Source organism: Phasianus colchicus, chromosome 2 (assembly GCF_987193195.1).
Source record: "Phasianus colchicus chromosome 2, bPhaCol1.hap1.1, whole genome shotgun sequence".
NCBI lineage: Eukaryota > Metazoa > Chordata > Aves > Galliformes > Phasianidae > Phasianus > Phasianus colchicus.
The window spans coordinates 38,592,974-38,619,257 of NC_143437.1; the positions used below are offsets into that span (position 1 = coordinate 38,592,974).

At 35.4% G+C, this 26,284-nt stretch overlaps 1 protein-coding gene across 2 annotated transcripts in view; it reads right to left on the minus strand.

Moving 5' to 3' along the window:
* Positions 1–2,044: 2,044 nt before the first annotated feature.
* Positions 2,045–26,284, minus strand: part of MAP3K21 (mitogen-activated protein kinase kinase kinase 21) — a 42,501-nt gene continuing 18,261 nt past the window's right edge. Inside the window, exons 2-11 of one of the 2 annotated variants that reach the window (XM_090135413.1) lie at positions 25,328–25,508; positions 20,049–20,197; positions 19,146–19,321; positions 14,352–14,592; positions 12,986–13,108; positions 10,329–10,445; positions 9,630–9,780; positions 8,674–8,768; positions 6,211–6,993; positions 2,045–5,232 (exon numbers count right to left, since the gene is read on the minus strand). In XM_090135413.1, coding sequence (XP_089991539.1) covers positions 4,808–5,232; positions 6,211–6,993; positions 8,674–8,768; positions 9,630–9,780; positions 10,329–10,445; positions 12,986–13,108; positions 14,352–14,592; positions 19,146–19,321; positions 20,049–20,197; positions 25,328–25,508 — 2,441 coding nt within the window. In that variant the 3' untranslated portion in view covers positions 2,045–4,807. The remainder of the gene's footprint in view (positions 5,233–6,210; positions 6,994–8,673; positions 8,769–9,629; positions 9,781–10,328; positions 10,446–12,985; positions 13,109–14,351; positions 14,593–19,145; positions 19,322–20,048; positions 20,198–25,327; positions 25,509–26,284) is intronic. The other variant, XM_031591904.2, reaches the window with a different exon arrangement.

Consider the following 26,284-nt stretch of genomic DNA (forward strand, 5'->3'; position numbering starts at 1 on the left):
ACAGTGGATCCCCTTTGGGTGAATACCCTACCCTCGGAAATAGCCTGCAAGTGATAATCCAGCACTATCAAAAGCCTAGAATGCAAAATAGCTTAAAATCTCTTGACAATATATGTGACTTATCTAGACTACTGACAGATATGCCTCACTTTAGATCCAGCTGCTTCTTAGCACAACTGCCTCTCCATTAGGAATGGGAAAGAATCGTTCAAGCCCCACAACTGCAGACAGCATTTATCCGGCAGAATAAGTGTCATTTTAACAGAAGCAACAAACACTGCTTTCAATCTGGAAGATAGCACAGAGTAAAAAAAAGCTTCTGCCTACTCCTATCTGACATAAAAATTTTGCAAAACAGTGAAAGAAATGAATAGTCATTTCTGTTTCCTCAATGGTCCCAAGCATCCAGTTCTGACTCTGCTTTACAAGACAGACAATATAGGCTTACCACAGCAAATCCAGTATAAGGCCATGAAGATATTTGAGACTTGATCACTTCTTCCATGAGGAAAGGCTTAGAGAGCTCCATCTGTCCAGCCTGGAGGAGGCTCCATTGTGACCATGAGAAAACATTTCTACAGTGAAGGCAATCAAACACTGGCACACAAAGCCCAGAGAGATTGTGAAGTCTCCATCTGTAGAAGTATTCAGAACTCGACTGGACACAGTCCTGCACGAAATGCTGATCCTGCTTGGAACAGTGGAAGGTGTTACATTATCTCTAGAGGTCTCTTCCAACCTAAACAATTCTGTGAGTATGTGAAATAAAATAAATCCATTCTACTTGCAAAGCTCTGTGCATTTGTTCTCCAGCTTATTAGAACAAAACACTTGGTTAAGGCACTGTTCAGGCCCTGGAACAGGCAGTGGTCACGGCCCCAAGATGTCAGAGTTCAAGAAGCATTGGGACAACACTCTCAGACACATGGTTTGGATTTTGAGTAGTGGTGTGTAGAGCGAGGAATTGAGCTCAATGATCCTTCAGTGTCCACCAAACTCAGGATATCCTGAAATTGTATGAAAAAAAGCTATTCTATCAATTTACTGGATTTCTAACAATATTGAGATGGCTAACTCGAGTTTGATTTGCTCATTTTTACTTATGACAGAAAGACACCTGTTATATTCTTGCAAGGACTCAACAGCCTTAACTTTGAATATCTAATGCTGCAAAACCTTAAGTACCTTACACATACATCAAAAAAATGTACCAAAGAAAGTTTCATGCTGCATGCAGTGTAGTAACCTGGAAGATGGCTAATGAGTAATAGAACTTTTCCATTGTCATACATTTGTCCACATATCATTACAACATTGTCTACAATATAAACTGCCTGTGCAGCTTGGCTTATAAATACTCATATCCAGGCTCTATACTGAGACTCACTGGCTACATTACATGTACGTTACCTCATCAGCCTCACTGAAATCGTCACACAAGAATGTCTTTATAAGATTGGGCTCATAGCTTTGAATTTCACTGCACCACTGGAGACTTCATTATGTTGTTGCTGTGCAAACTGATACTTCCTCACCTTCCTACCCAAACGTGGGCTAAAAAGCCCATGACGTAATGTGGAGAATGGAAAAGGGAAGCTCACAGAAGAAATTCACAGAAAATATTACAAGAAAAAGCTTTGCTCCATTTGTCTTAACAACAACAACACAAATAAATCCTTATCTGTATTTCTGATGCTCAATCAGGTGCAAACTTCATTTACAGAATCTAAATACTGCTCTAGCAACTCTATAATACACAGCTACCATTTATAATAGCCTCAAAATATATACGCTCAAAGAAAAGAAAGAAAAAGCTCACACTGTGTGTTTCTGCCAACATCAAATACAAGGAATAACAAGAACATTCACCTGCCGAGCTGGATAATTAATCTTAAATTAACAATTGCACACTGATGTTACAAGAATTGGCTGGCAGTAGTCTACAGTTCCTGGCTATTCCCTTGAAAACCCATTTGTAAAAGTTAAGATACCATTAATATATCTTTTGCAAGAAAATGCAGGTCACTTTGCAATACGGTAGCTACAAAACATTTATTTTTTAAATAAAAACATTTTAATCATCAGGTTTTGTAAAACAGCATGTCAAGTGTTTATCTTAATCTTTGTAGTGTGAGCACCTTCAGTTTTATGCTAAAACAATCAACATAATTTATTATTTGGTCAGACTATTAACCTACATTGAAATAAATATAACTTCAAACAAGACAGATTACTTAAAGCATACCAGATAGCTCTAACTTCATAAAAGCTTCTCTGGTGGCAAGTAGAACAGAGACTGCAAAACCACGATTGCAATATTTTTCTTTTTCTCTTTTTTAATTTCAGTGAAGACTGGCCTATGAAACTATGAAAAACAAGAATAAAGTTTTATAGAGTAAAGCTTCGAAAGAAAAGAAAAATAATTAAGATGGCTTACCTATACTCTCTCAGATTGAGAGGTGGAATACATACTTCTAAATTAATTATAATACACTGGGCTGGTCATAATATGACTTGTTCTCAAGCAAAATTATCCACTGAACAGAAAGAGAAGTCTTTGTTTAACAATGAGATAAGCCACTGATAAGCGAAAACAATATAGCCCACAAAGAGCATTTTAAGCTGACTCTGATTACAAAATGAAGGGTGCAAAATTCCACAAGTGATATAAACCTTTAAAGTACAGAAGTTTATAAGTCAAAATTAGTTGAGCACCTGAGATTTTCCTTTAGAAAGCAAAACAGAGACACTTTCTTTAGAAACATACAATACAATCAACTCCTTTGCTCTCAGTGTTGCATCAGAGTAATTGATCGGAGTTGAAATACACATAATGTTCTAGGTTTCTAATTATGCCCTGAAGATAAATGGACTAGCAAAATAGATTCAAGATTTGATCCATGTGCATTACACAACAGTTTTACAAACACTTTTTTTTTTTAATCAAAACTGGAATAGATTTCATCTACTGAAGTGTACTGATGAAACTGAATTTAAAGAAAAGTCAAAGAACAGCACGTAACTTGAATAATGTTGACAAGGAAATAAGATTACTGAAATAAGAGTGTTTGAACAAAATGTAATAATCTGCTATGCAGCCATGTAGTTTTACAGACAACTAATCTATTCGTCTTCACTTTCGATTAAAATACTATTTAAAGGAAATCCTTTTTACTTTCACTTTGGTAGTGATATTTATCTGTGTTCCACTCTATGTGATTTGAATTTCATGATTTTGTATGTCTAGTTACCTACCATTCTCAAAGTAACCAACCTACTGCATACCAGTCTTAAAATAGAAACTTTCCTTTTTTAATCTCCTGGCTTTGAAGCTTTTAAGTAAACGTGTATTCTATTTAACACTTGAATGCTTGGACCCCAGAACAAACAACAAAAGCCTCAGCAAAGTACTGCTCTGAGGAGTACATGGAAATGTTGCTCTAATGTGACCTAATTTTATTTATGAAGGCTATTTGTCAAAAGATATGCAAGTTAAGATTTCAAATACTCGAATACAAAGGATGTTCCTTTAATTCTAGAAATGCTTTCATCAAATAAAAGAGACTGTACACTTGGTTTTACTTATTCACTTAGTGAAATTGTAAACAAACTGTTAAGGCTTTTTATTTTTATTTTTTTTTAATCAAGGTTAAGCCTCCCACCACAATTAACTATTTGGAATTTTATGAAACTTTTGCATCTCTGAAAAGCAGTCAAGCACATCTCTTTGCCTTTTAATTTCTAAATGGGCTACCAGTAGTAACTTCAGGAAGAAAAGCTTCAGTAATTATACAGTGAAAATGTATATGCTTAGTTTTTACTGCTCTAAAATTTGCGTGCAGTAAAATGCACTGTTGAATTGCCTAAACCCCCAAAACAGTCATTCTTAATCCCACCAATGTTTTCCTTAATAAAAAAGTGCAGCAGAGTTTTTAAAAAATAAAGAGGGGCTAGAGGGCATAATCCTCTCCATCATAAAAAAAAAAAAAAAAAAATCCCAAGCCAAGAATATTCTTTTCAGTGCAAACACTGCAGTCTTCAAAAAGTTAAGAGTACAAATATTTACATTCCAGTGTATCCTTACCTACAAGGAATGTTGTTTCACATTAGAAAACATGTCAAATACCTCTAATCCAATCAAAATATTAAAGTTTACTCTCTCAAATCAATATAGTGGCTGAAACCCAAGTGTTTACATAAGCAGTAAAACTTTCTGAAGAAACTAATGCACACAGTTGAAAGTTCTCTCAAACACCAAGGGCAAAGACTGCAAATGCAGCTGCTGGTCCTTAACCAACTTCAGTATAACATGCCGAAATGTAACCAGCCATTAAAGGGGAGTGAACAGTTTTCTATACTGGTATCTTAAGCCCTTGACCCCTTTCACAATTCTACAAGGCATATAGAAGCTAGCTGCAGATAACTCCTTCTTATGCTAAATTCTTGACTTTACACAACGTTACCATATGTCCTTCAGTTTTTCAATGTGCAAAGTTAAATTTCCAGAAAAATAATTCAAATTTATAGAAAATGTATGTAACACTGCAGAAAGAGATGGGTATGTTATTTTAATCATTCAAAATATGCTCAGCAACTTTGTTAAGAAGTATTGTGCTTCTAGAGGTACTAGCTGGGATTCCATTTAAAAAAGGCCCCTATCACACTTCCTTAATTAGCTGCCCGCTTTAATAATTTTGGTACTATCTGTTACAGTACATCAAAAAAAAACAGCAGCATAAAGCATTAGGTGGACAAGAATTTTATATTTGTTCTCCTTTAATAAGAAAATATTTAAAATGAAAGGCACTCAAGACAAAAACTCTCTCTCCAGTTCATATATAGACGGCCGGCATGTTTTGCTCTTCATTCGACATAAAGGCACAGTGCAGTCTCTATTTTGACCTTCCACATCAATATCAAGTAATGAGGGCATGTGGCAGTTAGTTCTTTCCTTAGTGTCTGGCAAGAGGTGAACATCTGGATCTGTACTGCCCTCTAAACATTTGGAGTCTTTAGAGCTTGGTTTTATAATATGCGGAAGAATCTGCCATGAATCAATTTTACTTCTAACAGAAGAAGGTCGAGGCCTTGATATAATATTCATAGCTCTTTGTTTTTCAGTTGAAATACCACAGTGGTTGCTTCTTCTTTGAAGAGATGGAGAATGTAGAGTTCCAGTAACTGAGAGAACGGGCAATTTGGAGACATCATCGGTTGGAGCAAATCCATTAGCTGACGGAATGAAAAGATCAGACAAACACAAAAATAAGAGAAGAATTTAAACCCTGTGGCTCCTTGATTTCTTTGCCATTTGCAAAACTGAGTTACCACAAGCATTAATGTTTCTTTTTCTTAATTAATTAATTAATTGAAGACATTCATATACATTTGTGGGGAATTTCCTAAAGAAGGATCAGCAGTGCTCAATGAAATCTTCTGTGCTTTCTGTTAGAGACTATAACAGATTTCTATTTCATTATTAGAAACAAGAAAAAGCATTAATCATCCAGTTCTTGGACAAATATTAACAGTGGAATACAGCCATCAATATTTGTCAGGTTGTTATGAATAATTACATATGCACAGAGTACCATAAAGGATATTACATTTAAGCCACTATAGAACACCAGTATTACTGTTTAGAACTCCTATTCTTTTCAAGAATTCATTAACTATGAACAAATCCACTTACACCTTAACCAAATTTAAAGCCATTTGTAGCTTAATTTTTTTAATCAACAGCTCAAAAATTAGTGGAGTATGTGACAACTCCTAGGTCAAACAAGCAAATCAAATTGTATCAGATTCTCTCTTCTTGAACTTAAAAATGTACAGTATTATAACGATGCTAATTTCCTCACATATGCAGGCTGTGAAATAAACATACATTTCTCTCAGTGTTATGAATTTTGCACACAAAAAGCATGTTATTGCTGATTAAAAAGCTAAGGAAATCTGTTTTTGCAATACCCGAGGAAATAACTGTTCCACTTGAATCTTGGTAATATCTTCCCTGTAACAGGATATTATTCCAAGTGCAGATAGCTCAGGGTTTGGACACTTGAAGCTTAACTGCATACATTTATGAAGGCTGACCTATCACTTGAACATATAACAAACACCTAGTCATTAGTGAATGGTTAGTTTCTCTACATTTTCTGTTTCTGAAGTTAACAAATCCCCCCACATCTTAAATTCTCAATCACCTACCTGTGGTGTGAAAATTGTTCCCATCTGATAAGGTTCGTCTATGACCCAACACACTTAACTTTGTTGAGGAAGCATTTGGAACTTTTTGAGGTTCTTGTTGCAGACATAGATTAAAAGGCTGATTTTTTAATTGTGCAGAAACTGTATTAGGAACCATCTGTATTCTCTGTTCTCTTTTATTTTCGTAAGTTTCAGATAAAAAGTCATTAGAATTACATGGATCACAATCACCAAGCACACTGCTTAAAAATGCATCTTCACTGTCAGACTGAAGTAGGCATTTTGTGGAAATGGAGGGCATAGAGAGAAGATTCACAGTATTTGCTGCTGGATTTAAGGATGAAATACCTGTTTCCTCTTTTTTGGACTGCAGTCTTGTAGGGCTAGCACTCCTGCGAAATTTTGAAGCACGCTGAAATATTCCATCACGTTTCTTCTTCTCATCTTTAGGCAAGAGTTCATCTGGACCTTGTGATTTGTTCAGCTCTCTAATATCCAAGCCCAGAGCAACAGATGCAAGGAGGACTGCACATCCATAAAGAACTGAATCAGTCTTCTTCTTCTGCAGTGTTCTGCTCAGACTGTTTGTAGGTGTCATTTGAGGAGTACTATTTGTAGAACTGGCAGAGGTTCCTTCTTCAAAGCTCTCATGTTCTACTGTATTCTCTCCTTGATCATCCTTCCAAAGAGGTAGGTTAATATAGGCCTGACTTGGCAACTTAATTGACTTTGGTCTTCTACTGTCCAAACTTTCAGAGAGAAGTCTCTTATCAGTGCACACATCTGAAAAAAGTTACAACATACCTTAGAATTACAATTCAACTATTACACGTCTGCATATGTACACCAGGATTTCCTCTTACTTGGAGTTATTAATCTTGACATTTGTATGCTCCCCTTAGATGTAGTCAGAAGATCAGAGACTCACATTTCGAGTTTCAGAAACACATTCTAAGCCTAAACATTTTCAGGTTTTCTATTTAGTCTTTAGAACATATGAAGTAACTATTTCATTACAAATGTCATACTTTGTGTAACTCAAAAGCAGAAGAAGCTTGCAAATGAATCTTAGCGCATAAGCTTCATTTTTAGAAAGGAAAAATAGATCTTCCAAATTTCAACAGAATATTGCTTCTGCACGCTTTTGGTAGTGCTTTTAAACCACATGAAAAATATTTCCATGTGTGCTTTACAGTTAAGTGATTTAATAAACACAAAGTGACAGAGAAGATCTGGAACAGATTCTTTGCAACACTTTTAATGAAGCTGTGTTCCAAAATCAAATGAATTGCTAGAATGTTTTCTAGTTAATTAGGTCTGAAGTAAGGAGCAAATGTGACTTTTCACACCTGATGACAAAAAAAATGGAATGTGCATATAGGTCCCATGATTTATTCTATTGTAAACTACTGAGCAGTATAGAATAAACACAGAAATATCTGAAATATGTAAACTTGTTTAGTGTCCTGGATGTAGGGGTTTAGTACATGCTAATAAACCTATAGAATTGCTCTCTGTTTAGTTTGTGAGGTTTTTTTGGTTTTGTCTGTTGTTTGCCTGTTTTTTTAATAGTCCTACCAGTATACATGATTCTTTTTTTTCCCTCAAAAAAAAAAACAACAAAACAACAACAACAAAAACAAAAAAACCCCACCAGCATCCAAGCAGTTTACTATTTTCTCTTCCAGTTGACATATATCTCTAGCTACCAGACTACAAGTTATACCACAGTTGTTTCTTTGTTTTTGCTTTGTTTTTCCTGATAGCAGTATTTTTTCCAGTTATCTGTCATACAGAAAGCACACACAAATGTGAAAATTATAATGAATACTGTGTAGCTAAAGCATATTGTAGGAATGGACATGAAATGCAATATCTTGTTTGCTGTATTTGAAGGAAATCTATTCCTTTTTTTTTTTTTTCCTGTAAATCCCAAAATGTCACCTAACCAACTTAAAGATTTGAAATCTACTTTTTTTTTTTTCCTTGAACATTTAAATAATAAATATTGCTAAAAAAAATCAGGAAACTAAGACCTAGAAAAATATGAAGACTTACAGGTTTTAACTACAGTTTTAAACTGAGTAAACTGAGTACACAGAGGCCACTAAAAATAGAAGTCATTAATGATTATTTAAATGTCTATGTTTTTTTTTTGTTTTTTTTTTAAACAGAAGAATCTAAACAGCAGTGACCACAGACCTAACATACAGGTCAGCCTGACAACTCAAAAACATGGAAAAAATCTGCATGTTACAGCAGACCTCATGCAACCTTTTAGTTTGTTAGCTGCTAGTAATAGAAAGATTACTTTACACTTAGTGTAACAACTTTTTTTTTTTTTTTAATTTGAATTGTATCTGTAGCATTAGAACTCTTAATAACGTGCACAATATTTGAGGAACTGGAACAGACTTAATGCCATCATGTAGTAACTTCCACTTTTTCAAACACAGCTCTTACCTTGGTCCACAAACAGTGAAGCCAAAGGAACACCCTTCTGATTTTTCATTACAAGTGTTGACCAAGGGTTGCTGCCATCTGAAAGGGGTCTTATTCTGAAACAATGATAGGTACTTTGATATTTCAGATGATACTGTGCTTATATACACTTAAAAAGAAAGATGTTGCATTTTCCTTTCAAACTATAAACAGTATACAACTTGAAAACAGAAAACAACTTGAAAACAGAAAAGCTTTTCAAAGTTAAAAAAAATGCATATAAGAAATAGCATAGAGTCTTAAGACTATAAATTGATAACATAGCTTAGGATCAGGAATTTATACTAACAAGAAAGTTTCAGGATATGACAGCCTTAAAAAAAAAAGTCAAGAGAAATGGACCTTGACTATCTACTGAAGAACAAAAGTCAGTGAAAACCTGGACGACAGATGCATTCTCAAAGAATATCACAAAATCAAATATCACAAATTACAATCACAATCACAAACAGTGATTTTCAAAGAAACAAAAATAACAAAACCACTTTCAGTAAGACAGTCTGGATCCAACTAGCTTACCAGCCAGGCAAATGAATGGATGTCTTCATACACACATAAAAGTGAAAGAGGACGCACTGAAGTTATTATATGAAGAAAAGGAAGAGGATCTTTTTCCATCAGAAAATAGCTAACCTCCAATTTTCAGCAATCAGAAAAAAAATCTGAAAGTAAATGTGCTCAACTGACTCTCAGAACCCTCTTAACTTGTGCTGGTTAATGTGAAAGGTGTTGCTGGTGTGTAGTGTGCTTCACGTATGCAGTCAGTCTTATGTAACTGCACTGGAAGAGACTGCTGGGGCTATGCTTGCAGTTCCTCAAGACAGTCTGAGGAAAGGCAAGAAAGGGAGGCAATGAATACTACAGTGATTTAGTTACCAAGGTGCTTAGTATTATCAAACAAAATGCAGTAGACATACTTGTCCTTACAATCTGCACGATCCTTTGTTTGAATTGAACTTGGTCCCCATGTACAACCTCTCTTTTTAAAATTTTTCTTCACTTCTTCAAACTCTTCTTGGTGGTAAGTTGTGCTCCTTCCCCAAGTTTTGTTGCTTTCATCTGAAGTTACTGGAGATTGGATTTAAAAACACAAGAAACCTTCACGTAAGTATATACACTATAAATTTATATATTTGTACACATTGACAGAACAGCCTTTCTCTACCACAAAGCCATTCTGATACAGTAACAGAAAGAGTAGTAAACAAAATTTGAGACTTTCTCTTCCACAAAAAACACCACACAAATCGTACTGAACCAACAAGATGAGCAAGCAAGAAAAATAATTTATGAGCTGACAGTAGACCCAAATTAAAGGCAAAATAACAAAATTATCTGCTGCCTTTAACTGAGAACCTTATATAACTTAGGTAATTTAGACAAGTGAATTAGACTGAGCACTTAAATTCCAATGAAGAAAATACACGCTGTGGAACAATTGGTATCAACTGAAACAATATTCCAATTGTGAGAATGATTAATGTTTTCTTTCTCATTAAAAGTATGATTTGTTTGGCTGTAAAGCATCAGTTCTTCATTAAATGCTTAGTCCGTCACTTCAGGTCAGCTGTGAAATTAAACAGAACCAGCACCTTTGAAACATAATAAAATCTTGCCTTTTTTCATAACCCCACTGGGAAGTTCATATTCACTTGTGATATCTACATCTTGCTGGTACACATATACACTGTTTCTTCGGCCATTAGCTGTGTGTGTATCTGTACTGGGAATCACTGAAGAAAAATTAAGAGATCTTAGTCAAGCTGGTTTCAGAAAGGAATCTTTTTCCCTTCTTCTGGTCATAAAGCCCAAATCAAAAAAGGCTCTAAGCATCTTAGAGGGTTTTTACTGTAGGATTTACAGGTTCCTCTTTCTAAGATCAGTCCCAGACTTCCGTATGTACTAACTGGAGAAGTAATTTGACAGCAACCAATCATGCTTACAGCTATGATGGAGATGAGAAAAAAACAACTTAGCTTGTTATAACAGCATGATTAATGAGGTAGTTTTTTTCTTGCCAGCTGTTCAGTCACTCCTGAACCATTGCACTCTTGTCCTTCCTCACCATACACAGCTGCTTGTGTAGTACAACAAAAACTACCTGCCTTCTTTAAACTCCCTTATTTCAAACATAGTTTCAGGACTACTGAACATGTATTTTTTTTTTCCTCCTTAAAACAACTTTTAAAAGTAGCTGAACTTGATTTTAACCACAAGATTTACAATTAACTAAATTTTTATTTTAAAATACAAAGCATTTACACTATGAAGCTAGAATTGTTGATGACAAAGCAAAGCAATCAAGCAACCAATTGTTAGAAATGCCTGCTCAAATCACCTCTGTTCAAATAAGTCTTCTTGAAACAAAGATACTTAGAAGTGAAATCAAGTTAAAACATTATTGTGGGAAAGAATTTATTTTGCACAGGTGCAGATGGGTGTGGAAGCTGAATTGTTTCACCTAGATACTCCTGATAGATGTGATATGCTCAGGGATCTAAAATCAAAACCAGAAGAGTGCTTCTTTTAAAGGAGAGCCTTTATGTCATCCTTTATGCTTTAATCCTACGAAAACAAACACCCGCTCAAAGAGAACAAAAAGTCTCCAGCAGTGCTGAGCACTTACGCAAAGACTGAGACTAACACTGCTATAATTTACACAGACTAGGAATTAAAAAAAAAAAAAAAAAAGGCAAAAACAACAAAACCCACTACCAACAAAAAAATCCCCAAAATAATAAACCTCAAGTTTTCAGAATTGTGCCAATACCAGGAATTTACTGCACTTCCAAGCACTTCTATACAGAACCAGGAAAATGAAAAGAAAACAAGACAGTCTTGTCTATATGTAGACATGATATTTCACATGGGAAAATCTCTCTGTACTTCCTGCAGTAAGAAAGATTTAAGAACTCCACAAGAAAAAAAGCCCACCCAGCTTCCCTCATAGAATTTACCTTCAATCTCAAATTTTCTTTAGGAAAAGAACACAATATATGGGTAGTAACAGTATTTACCCAGTGAACTGTGTGAGTTCTGACAACAATTCTGGTATTTACTCAACTGGAAAAGGCAGCACTTCACCTTCAGGGAATAATTAATAAAAAAGGTCTTCATAAAGCAGAGATATTTCCAAAGAAGAAGAGATTTGGTTTCTATCCAAGTTTTGGAGTTTCAAGTAGATTCAAAAAATGAAATAGAAACCTAGCTCCAAACTACATACAGGAAAAAAACAAAACCAGTATGCATGTTGATTTCTCCTTCTCCATAAGCTGATATAGATTCTGATATAGATTCTGAAGTACTTTCCTTCAGAAGAAACTCCTTTGGCAACAACATTTAGTCCCTATCCATAAACAACCAGTTGGAACGTGTTCTACTGATCTTAAATAGAAACTCGAGGCTTTTCCATCTCGTGTAACATTTCACTTTAAATAAGGGCAACCAGACAATCTACTCTGCACAACAGTTTAAGCAGTATAAAAGCAGGTAGTGAATCACATAAGAATTTACCCCACCTACATACAGTCATCTCAAATATTAAGGTGGGCTTTACTATAAAAACACGACAGGTTTCCTTCCACATTCATAACTGCTACCTCCACTATACTACCATAAACACATCTTCCTTCTGTCACCACTATACAGAGAATAATTAGATTGTCAAGCCCAAGAACCATTATTTTTATTTTTGTTTCTTTTCCTTGTTCAAAAAAAAAAAAAAGAATGTAAGATTTCATCTTTATTTTCTTCTGCTTTTATATTTGCTTACAGTTCACTTTTCTTTTTTCTGAGCAAGCAGAGTTGCTAGTTGATTAATCAGCTTCCCCAGCTTATGAGATTGGTTTATTCTCTGAATATTTTTATTTATTTTTAAACAACTACTGATTTCATTTAGCAACTGTAGTAAACGTAATAAAAATTTGTTTTCCATTCCGAATAGCATTCAAAGCATGTTTTGCATTTTGCCATTATAATTTTTGATTGTTCAGTGTTTAATCTGTGTCTACATGCAAATGAATTCCTGAAGTTATTAACAAAATATATGATTCAAAACATCCACAGCCATTCTGAGTTGCTGAAAATTAGTTAGCATTTTAGCAAGATTTTCCTTCCCATCAAACAACAACTTGCAAAAGTTAGAATAAGTAAAGGAACCTGGTGAACAGAAATCTATCTGAAATTGATACTACTACCAATGTGTTTCAGTGAGAATATTAAAAAAAACATTCTGTATTGACTAGATGAACAATCAGAAATGTTTGAGACTTACACTGTATGGCTCGAAGACGAGGAATTATTGTGGGGCTACTTGATGGACTAGAACTGTTACTGTTTAAACTCCTCCTTTTATCCAGATTAGGAGATGCCTGCACTGTTATTTTGTGCTGGAAATCTATTAGAAATAATTAAAAAAAAATGTTCTAAATGAAGAACGTTCAGTAGATTGTACTGTTGTACTACTAAATTAAATTACATAATGAGTTACATTTGATAACACAAGAGATGTTCATACTAAATATACTGACAAATTCTGATCCTTAATGCAACAAATTAGATCTTTTTTTCAAACAGGTATTGTTTCACACTCTCACAGACTCTGCACAATAGGTTTGCAGTAACGCCAACAAAAGGAGCTACATCCAGTTGGATTCAAAAGTGAGACATATCCAGATCACAAGCTGTTATTCAAAAGTTTTTGTTGTCACAAGAGCTAAACAAATACATTGCATTAAAGAGGTCATATCCATCAAATTTGCTGGAAATTCAAGGCACAACAAAATATAGAATTACCAATATTTCCATCAAAAAAAATATTGGAAAGGAAAAATTGTACTGAAATTAAGTTTGATCATACGCCCTTATTTAATCCCTATCAACAGTGCAATTAGACTGAATGTTTTTCTTACAACAGAACTGTCTCGAGGACAAGTTCATCTTGATGATTCTTGACAACAAAGAGCTTAGCAGTATTCCAGATAAAACTTTTTCAAATAAGGTATGGGCAGAATCAGAAAAAAGGAAACAAATATTAAGTTTAAGCTTGCTGTTATTATAATTTTTAAAGTAAGTGAAACAGGACAGCGCTTTCAGTGATAGTGAAATATGCCTAGATATTCACACATTCTTTGTCTCTTCCCAGCTACCAGACAGCTACAGTTTGATCCACACTGAGTTAATGTAGCATTAGGTACATGGGGCGTTAGTAATAAATTAACAGACTCAGAAACTACTGGAAGGATCAAAGGATCCAGCCGACACCAGGGTACTACTAACAATGGTGAAGGCTTGCAAATCATGGGTATAATCTTGAGTTTGCCTAGTGACATCTAGTGGCAATATTAATAAGGCAACACAATCAGTCTGACAACGGATCAGCCTTAAATCTTTAAAGTTCTCATGCTTTCCCTCCAGAAACAGTGGATTTGATTGAATCAGGTGAAAGACTGCTCAAAGATGGGGACTACTTCAAAAAATACGGCATGCAAAAGTGGTTCTAACTATATCTTTTGCACTTATTTGGGGTAAAAGAAACTAGAAATGAATGAAAATATCAGCCAATACTGAAAATTTTAACCATTGAAGCCTTGCATACTTAATCATAATATATGTTGTGAACTTAAAAGAAAACTGCAAACCTGAAGGCAAACTAATTCGGTGTCCATCTTTAAGTTTTAGCCGGCTTCTTTTAAATTTGCCCTTTCTCTTCTTTACATTGGGTTTCTCTTGATTTAACTGGAATATCATGATGTTCAGTTCACGCTCCAATACATCAATCTCACGTTCTGCTAACTGTTGCTCACGCCGTTTAAGCAGTTCTTCTTGAGATTTTTGCTGAAGAGCTGCTCTTGTCAGCTCTTCTTCTCGTGATCGAAGCTCCTAAAAATAAAATTTGCACAAGTGAAACTGAGTAACAGTGTAAAAGCTGTATTAAAGGATATTGCAAGTATTCAGTAAGTTGTATTTCCTTATTTGATTTCACAATGCACTATATATATTTAACACGCACATACGACCTGACAGTTGACCATTCTGCATAAGTGAAGATTCTGTATCTGGATGCAAACAAGCATTATACAGATCTCCTTTGAAGCATTTAACTTGAGATACTTAAGCTAGGTAAGCACTGGAAATGGGGACAACATATCAAACCAAAGATTATCAGCTTACAGCCTGGCACAAAATGTGCTCTAAGTACTTCACATCAGAGACCCTCCCATCCCACGAGGGCTTCTCTTAGATAACTTCCATACACTAAATAAAAAAGAATGACCTGATGAAAACAAGTGAATGCATTCATCTTAATTTTCCTAACCTTTCCTGTTTTTCAACCATGTATTAGGCTTTTTCTATCTGAAAAAGCAATCAGTATTATAATGAATGAGAATTAGTGTAATAGGATAAACTAAGTCATAAGACAGAAGACAGCTGTTTCTTAATTAAAATCCAGCACATATCTGTGTAGCATCAAATAGCTAACCACTGAGTTGCACCACATGGACTCTCAAACTATCAAACCCATGCAATAGTTGTTCTTTTGCCTTTTAGAATTTTAAAAGTTGAGAAAAGGATAAGCTATGATGCGACTGATACTGTTTCTCACTGGATAACTTTTTCATTTTAATGGATAATTGTGCAACATCTGTCCAAATTGAAATTCAGCTGAAAATAGAAATTCAGCAACAGAAAGTAAGCTATGCTAAGAGTTTAGATATTCAGGAATCCTTTTCCCCCTAATTAAAACTCATTAATTCCATCACCATACACTCTTCCTATAAAAGAAGAGGAGACTGCATATTTCTGGCCATCAGTATCCACCAGCATACTAGCACTATTCCTCATCTAACGTCCAGCATTTATTAAAAGACTATCAGCATAAACAAATATCTGCTCTTTCAACACCCATTTTCTTCCAAATAAGGTGGCCTTTGAACTATATCAATTTGATGCTCTCAAACAAGTGCAAAAAATAGCCCTCTCTGTTCCTGCCTAAAAGGCTATGGATTTCAGAAAGACAGGTTACCACTGAATCAAATCAAACTCTGGTTCAGTGAGAAGCAGCTGCTCCTCAGAGAGATACTTGTTTTTTTCATTACAATTAGCATACACATACTGCTTATCACTGGTTTCAAATTTAATTTAATTGACTGACACATTTTAGACAGCTTGCTAATTTTGAGTGAGCCTGTTTCAACACAACTTTTTCAAAAAAGTTTTTTTTTTTTTTTTCCTTTTAAATCCATTCTTCTTAACATACACACCTTGGCAAAAGGTAATTATGCCTCTTGGGAATTCAAAGGGGCCTGTCTTCATTCCAGAAAGTAAAATTTTGGGTGTTTAATCAGTTTTAACACTTTTTAATTTAGAGGTTACTGACAATTTTTACTTTTCTCTTCCTTTTGTCCAATCAAAATTGAACAAACAAAAAAAAAAGAGTTGGAAGCAGAAGACAGATGAATTCAAGTTTAGGATAAAGATAGGATGCCCCATCTCTGGAGGTTTTCAAGGCCAGGTTGGATGAGGCTGTGGGCAGCCTGGTCCAGGATTAAACAGGGAGGCTGGTGGCCCTGTCTGTGACACGGGGGTTGGAAATTCACAATCCTTGAGGTCCCTTCCAGCCTGGATCATTTGGTGTGATTCTGTGATAAAGGTACATCAGAGTTTAAAATAGAAAACATGTTTATTACTATGAAGGTTTGGGAGATACTCTTTACTATGCACCTCTCATCCTCAAGCCCAGGTCATAAAGCTCAGTAACAAGGAAAAAATTGAAAGTCTGTACTGAAAAGGGAAACAATCTCGAAAATGAAAGCGCTTCCTCATTGAGAGTTTTAGTATTTACTCTTTTCCAAATAAACTAATTAAAAGACAGACCTACTGCAATTAGTTATGCAATGTTTCTACACCATTCTCCAATTACAACACTCATTATAAGGAAGCTAGGAAAGAGTTCTATATTTAAGTTGCTCAAGAATGCTCATCACAAAAGATTGCAATCTTTTCTTGAAGTGGGTGTCACCATCACTCATTTACAGCAAGCCCTTGAGGAAATTCCTCCAGCTACAGAAGTTTCTTTTTCACAGGGAATGAGACTCCACACAGGGTTGTTGTTGTTGTTCTTTCTTCATTTTATTATAATCATTATATAAATGCTTCATAAACTTGTCTCTCTCCCTAGTATCTGTCAGTGAAATTGATAATGTGCTAAATTAAGCAAGCACAAACATTTGAATAATTTGTCTAAGTCAAAGTTACATGCTTTCATTCTACAACAAGTTTACCTAATTAGGGCAGATGCCTTTGGAGGTGCACTTAATTTGGCATATGAGAAGTAAATTTTATTAATCTTTTCCTCTCCCTAATTAGGCTTAATTCACTATTACATCAAAAATACAACTCTCCCCACAAAAATCTGTGCTAACTAACACTCAGCTTGATTTAGTCAGTAAGAGTTTCTTCAAGAGAAAATCTCATGCTGGACTAATGCCTCCAGAAAATAAAAACACACCTGAATGGGAATGCCTTTTCTTGTTCCAAGTGCTCCCAGAGTAAAAAGGAGAAAATGGTTGATTGAGCAGTTGCAGCAGAGGGAAAAAACAAAGGTAGGCCCTATGGAGGGTTCTGGCTGTGGCTGGTAGTTTCACAGCAAGTGAAAATGAGAGTCTCTTCTCTTTGTAGAGGGACCATAATTCAGCTGGAAAGGAAGAAATCTGACAGCTAGAGGAACACATAGCCCAGCTCCAACAATATGTAGGCAGGGAAGCGTATGGATAACATGGCTAACACATGCTCAATTCTATGATGTGAAACGGAAGAGGGCAAACAAGAGGGCAGAAACAAAGGCACGCTGGAAATAAGGAAGACAATTATTGATAATACTACAAACTTGGCAGCAATTGACAAATTTGAATAATCACATGCACTACAGCAGATCCATAACGTCACATCCACCATCACCTAATAGCCCACAAGTAGCCATATCTGGCATTTGGTAAAAAGAGGTGTGGGGCACAGCCAACATTTAAATGACTGATTTAAAAGCATTTCTCTACAAATCCCTGCGTCTCAATTCCCTTCTGTACCTATTACATATTTGCTTAAGGAAAAACAACAGTGTATACCAGGCAATTATATTACTGCAAGAGATCTGCAAGTAATCCATGTCAGCTAGAAGCATTTCTAACTGTGATTCAAAAGGACAAATAAACTACTAAAAGCAAAACATGAGGACAAATAGTTTCAGATGCTGCATCCCAGAGTTTTAAGGAGAAATAGCGAAAAGATTCTGGACTGGTGGCCCTGACATTTAACAATACTTAGGACAGAGGAAAAAACAACAAAAAACCCAACAGGACAGAGAATAGATAACTAGGATGGTAACCAACTACATACATCTGTCAGGTTGATAGAGTTCATATGCACTGTTCAATGAAAATTATAGAACAACATATTTAAGGCCAGCCAGCTTGCCTATAAGAAAAAAAGAACTTTTTTTTTTTTTTTAAAGTGGGAGGCAGGTCTAGCTGATTAAAGACTATGTTTGTTAGTAAAATCCTCTTACACATCAGAGTAAATTCTCACACTTGGTACTGCCCTAGTTTCTAAATGAAATGGAAAAAGAATTGACTGGCCAGCTATTATAGCGCAAAAGTGTAATTAAATTAGAACATTTATATTAAAATGGAGATATTAAGAGTGATCTCAAAAAATCTGTGATTTACTCATAGCTATTAACCATTTTGAATTTATGGAAATAAACACCACAAAAACTTGCAGTGGTTATAAAAATTAGGTAAATAAATTCTGGTTTGTTTGATAATGCATTTGATTTGATGCATTCAAATACTCAGGAAAAAAACAACACACTAAAAAGTCTATAAGCCTGATCTGCAAACCATTTTCTTTGGGGAAGCAGGTGGCATATGTTGCTTTTTCAACTGTATTACTGAATGAGCTAATCACACCATAACCCTCACTCACTACCATAATATTGCTTCCTAATAAATTTAACATTTTTATTCAACTAAGGTACCTCTAATTACAGTTTCAGCATTCTGAACTGTATTGATTTGGTTTCAGAAAAATGGTGAAAAGCAAGTTGTCTGCAATTCAAGAAAACCAATAATAAAACCTTTTGTTCTTAAGTAAGCTTGCTGCAAGTCGGTTAAAGCGCTGTCAAAAAAATACTGATGAGAAACATTAATGGAATTTAAGAATAGTACATTCACCAACAAAAGTAGGTAATTAAAAGTAACAACTTGTTTTAATGAGAATAAATCTTCTCCATGCAGTTTATCGTCTTGCTTGTGTCTCACTACCTAAATCAGGTTTCTAGCATTATTTTGAGAAGCCACAATGCAAATATCTAAATCTGCTGTATCACAACACATGTACCATTCCTTCACTGCCATGCAAACAGAAAATGAACTTACTTTTTCCTTGGTCCTCAATTCATTGAATATCTGCTGAATTTCCAATTTCCAGTCGTCTTGCATGGAATGGAAAGATTCTTGAGGCATTTCAGTCATTACTGCCCCCTCAATGGCAGTAAGCTGTTCAAGAATTATGGCAAATGATGGTCGGATATGAGGGTCCTGTTCCCAGCATTCTAGAATTTATTAGAATCCCATCAGTGCTTAATAGTACATACAACTTTTGAAGAATAAAATGAATTCCCAGTTACTTGCTATTGCACTTTAAGCTATAATGCACTATAACCTTCTTCTGCAAGGCTTCCCTAGTTCTGTTTCCCTAAGTGATACCTACGTAGCTGTATTCAAGACTGTTTTTAGTTAATAATCAGATTTTTTCACCTCAGTCTTTAGGATCTCAAATAGCTGAACTAGCAGTACTACATAGAAAAGGTATTTATCAAAAGGTAAAGGGCTTACACGTGAGGAAATAGCCATTAGTGAGCAAGAATTTTTTCTCTCTAGAGAATGTCAAAAACATTTTTTACTTTCATGAAAAAACAATGAGAAAATGCTATTTTCAGTTCTCCCCTTTGGGAATTTATTATATTTATCTTGCACTGACCCATATTTTAGGAAAATTAATGTAATTTGAGCGTAAAAACAAATCATTAAAATTAGGAAAAAAGTATACTCTGTGACCACTGAAAAACTTAAGTGGTATACTTTAATGCTGCATGACTTGTGCAGAAGCATATAATAGTCTGTTACACCAGACTGCCTCGAAAAGAACAAAGTATTTTATATGCACTGCATTATCGAATACGGTGTTTATTTTGAATCCTATGACTATTACAGGCAAGGATACATACCCCAAACCCCTAATTATTCAAATAAATAGGTAGAAGAAAAAAACACATATACCTTTCATTAGTTTTGCAAATGGTTCAGGACAAGTGGATGGAATGGGCAAAGTAAGCTTATTGACAGCAACTCCGTAAGCCACAGCAAGGCCATCAATGCCACGGTAAGGAACTTCTCCTGTAAGTAGTTCCCACAGCAACACTCCATAACTACAAAAAGTAATTTTTAAATGGTTATTTTTCAGAATACCGACACCTTATTTAATCAAGAACAAACAAGTACGTGTTCAACCATGTACTGAAATTCTTGATGATTTCCCATGTCAAAGTGAATGCCTTAAAGAGTTGACTCCAGTCATCTTGCACCTTTCTCTAATAGCAACTAACCAAATTCAACGTGACTTAGTTGCAATCCTACCCTACTGTCACATGCTACCTGAAAAAATACAGACATCAAGGACTCAAAATATAACCTGGAGTCACTTCTCTATAAACACTAGTGTCACATAAATCTCAGTTAGGACAAGAAGTTTGAACAAGAGGAAAACAAGTGAACCTTTTGCCACCAAAGTCAAACAAAAGAACAAAAAATAACCCACCACCTCAGCAGAACATTCAGGCCAGACACCTTTCCAAACATTTCAGTTTCCTAGATGTGCTGGTGAGGCCTCACCTCGAGTACTGTGTTCAGTTTTGGGCACCTCAATACAGAAAGGACGTTGAGGTGCTGGAGCAGGTCCAAAGAAGGGCAACAAGGCTTGTGAAGGGCTTGGAGAATATGAGGAGAGGCTGAAGGAACTAGGGCTGTTTAGTCTCCCCTCAGCCTCCTTTTCCCCAGATCTTACTGCTCTCTTCCAATATCTGAAAGGTGCTTACAGTGAGAGTGGGGTTGGTCTCTTCTCACTGGTGACAGGACAAGGGGAAATGCCCTTAAGTTGTGCCAGGGTAAATTTAGGTTGGATATCAGGAAAGACTTCTTTACAGAAAGGCTTGTTAATAACTGCTCCCCAGGGAAAACCGTTTGGATGTGGTGCTCAGGGACATGATTTAGCAGAGGGTTGTTAGAGTTAGGGTAGTATGGTTAGGTTGTGGTTGGACTTGATGATCTTAAAGGTCTTTTCCAACCTGAACAGTTCTATGATCCTACGGTATTACATGCCTTTTCTCTTTTCTTTTCCTAATTAAAACAGACTAAAACCCAGCACATCTAATCCCTTCTTTGTTATATAAAGGCCTGTTAATTTTTCCTCTTCCTACAAATCTAATAAGATTGAGAAAGAGTTACACACACAACTAATTTCCCTATACAGGGAAAGAAAAATAGCACTGTCTCCTGTGAAAAGTGCTGATGAGATCTTTTCTTACTGCCATGTATGGAAATCAACAATCATAGACATTCCTATTGCAGCAACAGTAACCATAAGAATTTCTGCTATGCTTTCCAGATGAAAAGCCAGGTGTTGTTTTTACTGTCCTTGGGATTGTATATCCAGTGTTTGCTTAAATGACCCAACCCCCAGAAAAACACTGGAACAGCATGTAGTTGCTTTTATTTTAGATCTCCTATTTCAATATGACAGAGAAAGTTGCAAGTCTCAGTGATTTTTGTGGAAAGAGGAATTTCTCTCTTTAGTATGTGAGCCTAAAGTAGACTTATCTAAGAAATGTACAAGGCACCGGTGAGGGAGATAAGGGCTAAGTACTCCTTAATATCCAACACTCCTTCCATGTACTCCAACTAGTACCACCAAGTACTAGAAGTACAACCCCAACTACAGCAGATGTGACGAGCAGAAGAATGTAACTGGTGATATTTTGCTATCACTGCCTTCTTCCTGGAAGTCATTCAGCATTGTGCAAGACCCCGTACCACTTGAGAATAAGTAAATAAAGAAACAAAACCAGTAAACTACACAGTTTCAGCACAAACAGAACATATTTCTTACATGTGTAGTAACTACATAGGAAGCAATTTGAATTAAATAGCAGCGCTCTGTTTATCTAAGTTCTGTTCATCTAGGAAATTTTAGCCGTCATAAAAATCTCAGGAAATTAATGAATTCACAGGGCTAACAATGAATTAAAAGCTAAGTAGTACTGTTTATTCCTAAAAAAAAAGCAATAAAAGTAAAAAATGTCTTAGGAATTTTTGATCATTTCCCACTTTTTTTTCAGTCTAATCTATAAATCCACTCATATGCTCAAACTCCAAAGACCAATTTCATTTTAAAACAGTTGTACTTCTGGCAATAATAAACATGATATTTTCTGGTTTTATATATGATGGAAAAAAATCTATTAAAGATTGTTTCATTTGTGCATTTAGATAAAGCATTAAAAATAATTTTACACTCTCTCTAGCAAGTGAAGACTGGTTTCCATTCAAGGAATGCCCTGGTTCAGACTATTCTGTATCTATTTTAACATGAATTCTGAAGTTAATCAGAACCATAAGAAAAAGAAATCATCTTTCACAAAAGACTTGTATCACACCATTAATTTTTGTTGCATTTACAGTTTTAATCAGTAGTTTTCCGCTGTGCCAAAAAGGTGATCATAATACTTTAGCCTCTTTTAGGGAAGGTAGTCTTAACTTCAAGAACCAAGAGCCAGCATGGGCTAGAGTAGAATTCTACAGATGATTCTAGTCCTCCTGTTTTTGGGAGGTGCTAGTCAGTCCATCATTATCCAGGACAACCACTACTTGTTACTCAAAAATGGAAGTTGCTACTTTGTGCATTAGATTTCACCAGCACACATACAGTCATTCTATGCGTACAGTTGGAGGTACTAAGAAATAGCATTTGTAAAAGAGTAAGGAGTAAAACTGATCTCCTTTTACATCTTAGGGACAAAAAGAAAAAAAACACCAAAAAAACACCAAAAAATACAGGCACAATACACTCAAATTATATATTAAGGTCGCAAACTAATGCTTTCAGTAAGTTGTTCCTTAAACAGTTTGGCCACTAAAATTTATTCTCCTGCTGTCCAATGTGATATACGCCTTTCTTTCTGTATCTCATTCCAGCAATAACTTGCTGTTTCAATGCTTTTTATCAATGATCAAAATGGAAGTAATCAAAGTTCTCAAAGATTCTTTTACTTTACAACTCTTCTAAATCTTCTAAAGCAGAGATCACTATGCACTGCCACATGAATCCCTTTAAAAAGTGTATGAACATGCCAGGCAAAGGCAGCTATTCAGCAAGAGCTACCTGATTTTGTTGAGAACTTGCACTTTCAGGCTTCTTACCTAAGACTGACATACCAAGACTGAAATATGCAATAAATGATGGAAAGATAGGAGTGAAAAAGTGGAATTCCTCTTTGTTATTTTTGTAGATAGTTCCAGATTCCCCACAACAGTAGTTATAATTTGGGTTTGTGAAGCAGAATGATACAAGTTCAGGGCCTAGAAAGAACACACTCTGCTACCTAGGATGACACCTGAGAAAATGCTGCCTGCAAGACAGCATGAAAACCCTGCCATAACAAACTCCAGCACTGTCCGATTCTGGAATGCTGCTTGCAAATGCAATCATATTTGAGCAGCCTCAACTGCTCAGGATTTTGTTTATTTTTAATAAGTGGTCTAGAGACATCTTGTGGAAACTCAGTACTCAGTATGCATAACTTCAGTTTAAACCATTTCTTAAATATATTCTTGTCTTTGAGAGAACCGTACTTACATTTGTAACCTGAATGTTTGTAAAATACAAAGCACTCCAACAACCGGAGTACTACTAGATTTGCAGTATTATTTGTTTGCCTTTTAAAGAAGGAGTAAAGATAAGCAACAGAACAGACTGAGGTGCAGTAAGCAGAAAATCTTTAGAAGCCAAGAAGGATTCATCTATACTGTAAAACAGAGCCTTTCTACTTAAAAACCTCTCCTGTTACAAGTCCATCATTGAACTAAATACTTACATTTTTAAAAGAGAGGCGTGCAGGAGAGAAGGCGAAGAAGAGAAATACTGTAGGTTCCAAAAATGTAAACTAATGTTGCAGCAGAATATAAAATAATTGCACCAAAGCATACCCCCTCAGATACCTAAAATCACAGCAACAAGACTGGACAGGACCTGTAATTAAGCATGGAATACAGCTGATTAGGGAAAACGCCTACACCCAAACTCCACCCCGCAAAAGGAAAAAAAAAGGAAGAAAGAATGGAAAAAAGAATGAAGCCAATGATGTTTCTGAACTGGTCATCAACTCAGACTGATGTAAACAACATGCTGAAAATCAGTTGCAGACAAATGGGTGTCACAAAACAGCAGTGCAGATACAGAATCATCCTGAGAACACCAAAAATGTTATTTCATGCTGTAGAATATCAAGCATTTACACAAAATGAGACCATATTTAAGAACTATACAACACAGAGCATGCATAAAAGGCATGAAAACAGATTGAAGTCCTCCCCTCCTTCCCCAAATAGCTTCCTTAATCATTCTCAGAGAAAACACTTTAAAAAGAAAGGAAATGGAGACTTTTCAGAGTGAGGCATTGCAGCTTTTAAAGGCTATAGTGCAATCACAACTATTCCCCTAAAATATCTTTTTTCAGTACATGTATCCCATACTACATCACTCAAAAACAGCATCAGTATTGAGAACCATATTATTTATCTGATCCATCAAAATGCCTTTAGTGAGAAATTCACAAACTTAACATAGTGAGGTATGCACTTTCCAAATTAGAAAATACCTTAAAATAATTTTATGAGAACACTCTCTTCCCATACAGTTACTAGAAGCAAAATCTCTATGAAGATTAAAAAACAGCTGTTTAATTTTACACATGATCACATTCTAGATTCCTAGAAAGCAGTACAAACTTCAGTTAACATCTGATGAAGTCCTGGTTTGCCGTGTTTTTTTTTTTATTATTAAAAAGGCATGCAAGGGGATGGATGGTCCCATTTCTTTATACAGAATGAGACTTTTCAGCCATCTGATTTGGAGTAAACATAACATTACTGATCAATTATATGGTAGTATATCAAGAGCTTATCAGTCTTCCTACTAATATTCAAGGTAAGTTACTTAACCAACAGATTTTTAAGGGTTTCTCTTAATGAGATCTTGCTTTCTTTCCTAAAATATGGTTTTCTGCTATTTTCCCTTTCTTTCTTTCAAATTTTTAAATCATGAATAACTAGAGGTAGATCAAAAGTAGAAGCTGAAAAATTAATGTTCTTCTTAGAACATCTATACCTGCCGTATACTGAGATAACTTAGGAATCCATCAGGAAAAAAAATCAAATAGAAATTCATTCAAAAACCTCAGCTTACTTCTGTGGAATATGGTCTTTATAGTAGATCAACTTCTTACCTCCAAATATCACTTCCTTTAGAAAACAGGGAGGATTTGATAACTTCTGGAGCCATCCATGCGTATGTCCCTGCTGCACTCATTTTGGTTGTTCTGTGCCATTCTCTAGCCAGACCAAAATCTGTAATCTTCAAAGTTTTATTGCAAATGTCATCATGTTCCATCTTCTCTAGCAGCAAAACTGCAAAAGATTGAGTTTGTAAATTAATTCAATGGGAATCAAAACAAAACTGCCATTCTTGTTATTAATTCCACACACAATTTTGATTTCTGCAAATAACTGTACGATCTAAACATTGTGAAAATACTATTAACTTTTTTTAAAAATAAAAATGAACAAGTTTACTGATAATTCCAAGTACTTCTAAGTAAAGAAAGGGAGAAATACCTGCAGTGTCTTTCCTGCAGTTATATGAGTAGATATTAAACAAGCACAAGAGATTCACCAAAAAGAGATATAAAAGAAAGCATGCAAGTTTAAGAGAGCACAGAGTAGTAACATCCCACAGATGATGACAGGTTGTGAAAATGGGATTCACTCTGAAATGAGATTCTGAAGTAGTAAAAGTAACAGCAGAAATAGGAACTAAAACAAATGTTAAGAATTTTTATAAAAGACCTAGAAAACAAAACAGGAAACATCATCTCACTGTGTAAAATCTATCCCTCATACTGCACCCAATCTGGGTTCATCATCTCAAAATGCATATAATAAAACTGGAACGCACAGAGAAGGACACAAGCAGGGTGCTCCCAACAGCCTGTTCTCAGCCCAAAGAGCAGTTAATAGACTCAGGCTCTTCAGCAGGAAAAGAAGCAGGTTAGTGACAAACCTGATAGCTTGCACCAAACAAAGAAAGCTGTAGGTAGCAATTGTTTACAACTTCTGATCAGAAAAAAAAAAAAAAAAAGAACTACATCAGACAAAATTAGCTGGCAAGAATCAAAACCACATGG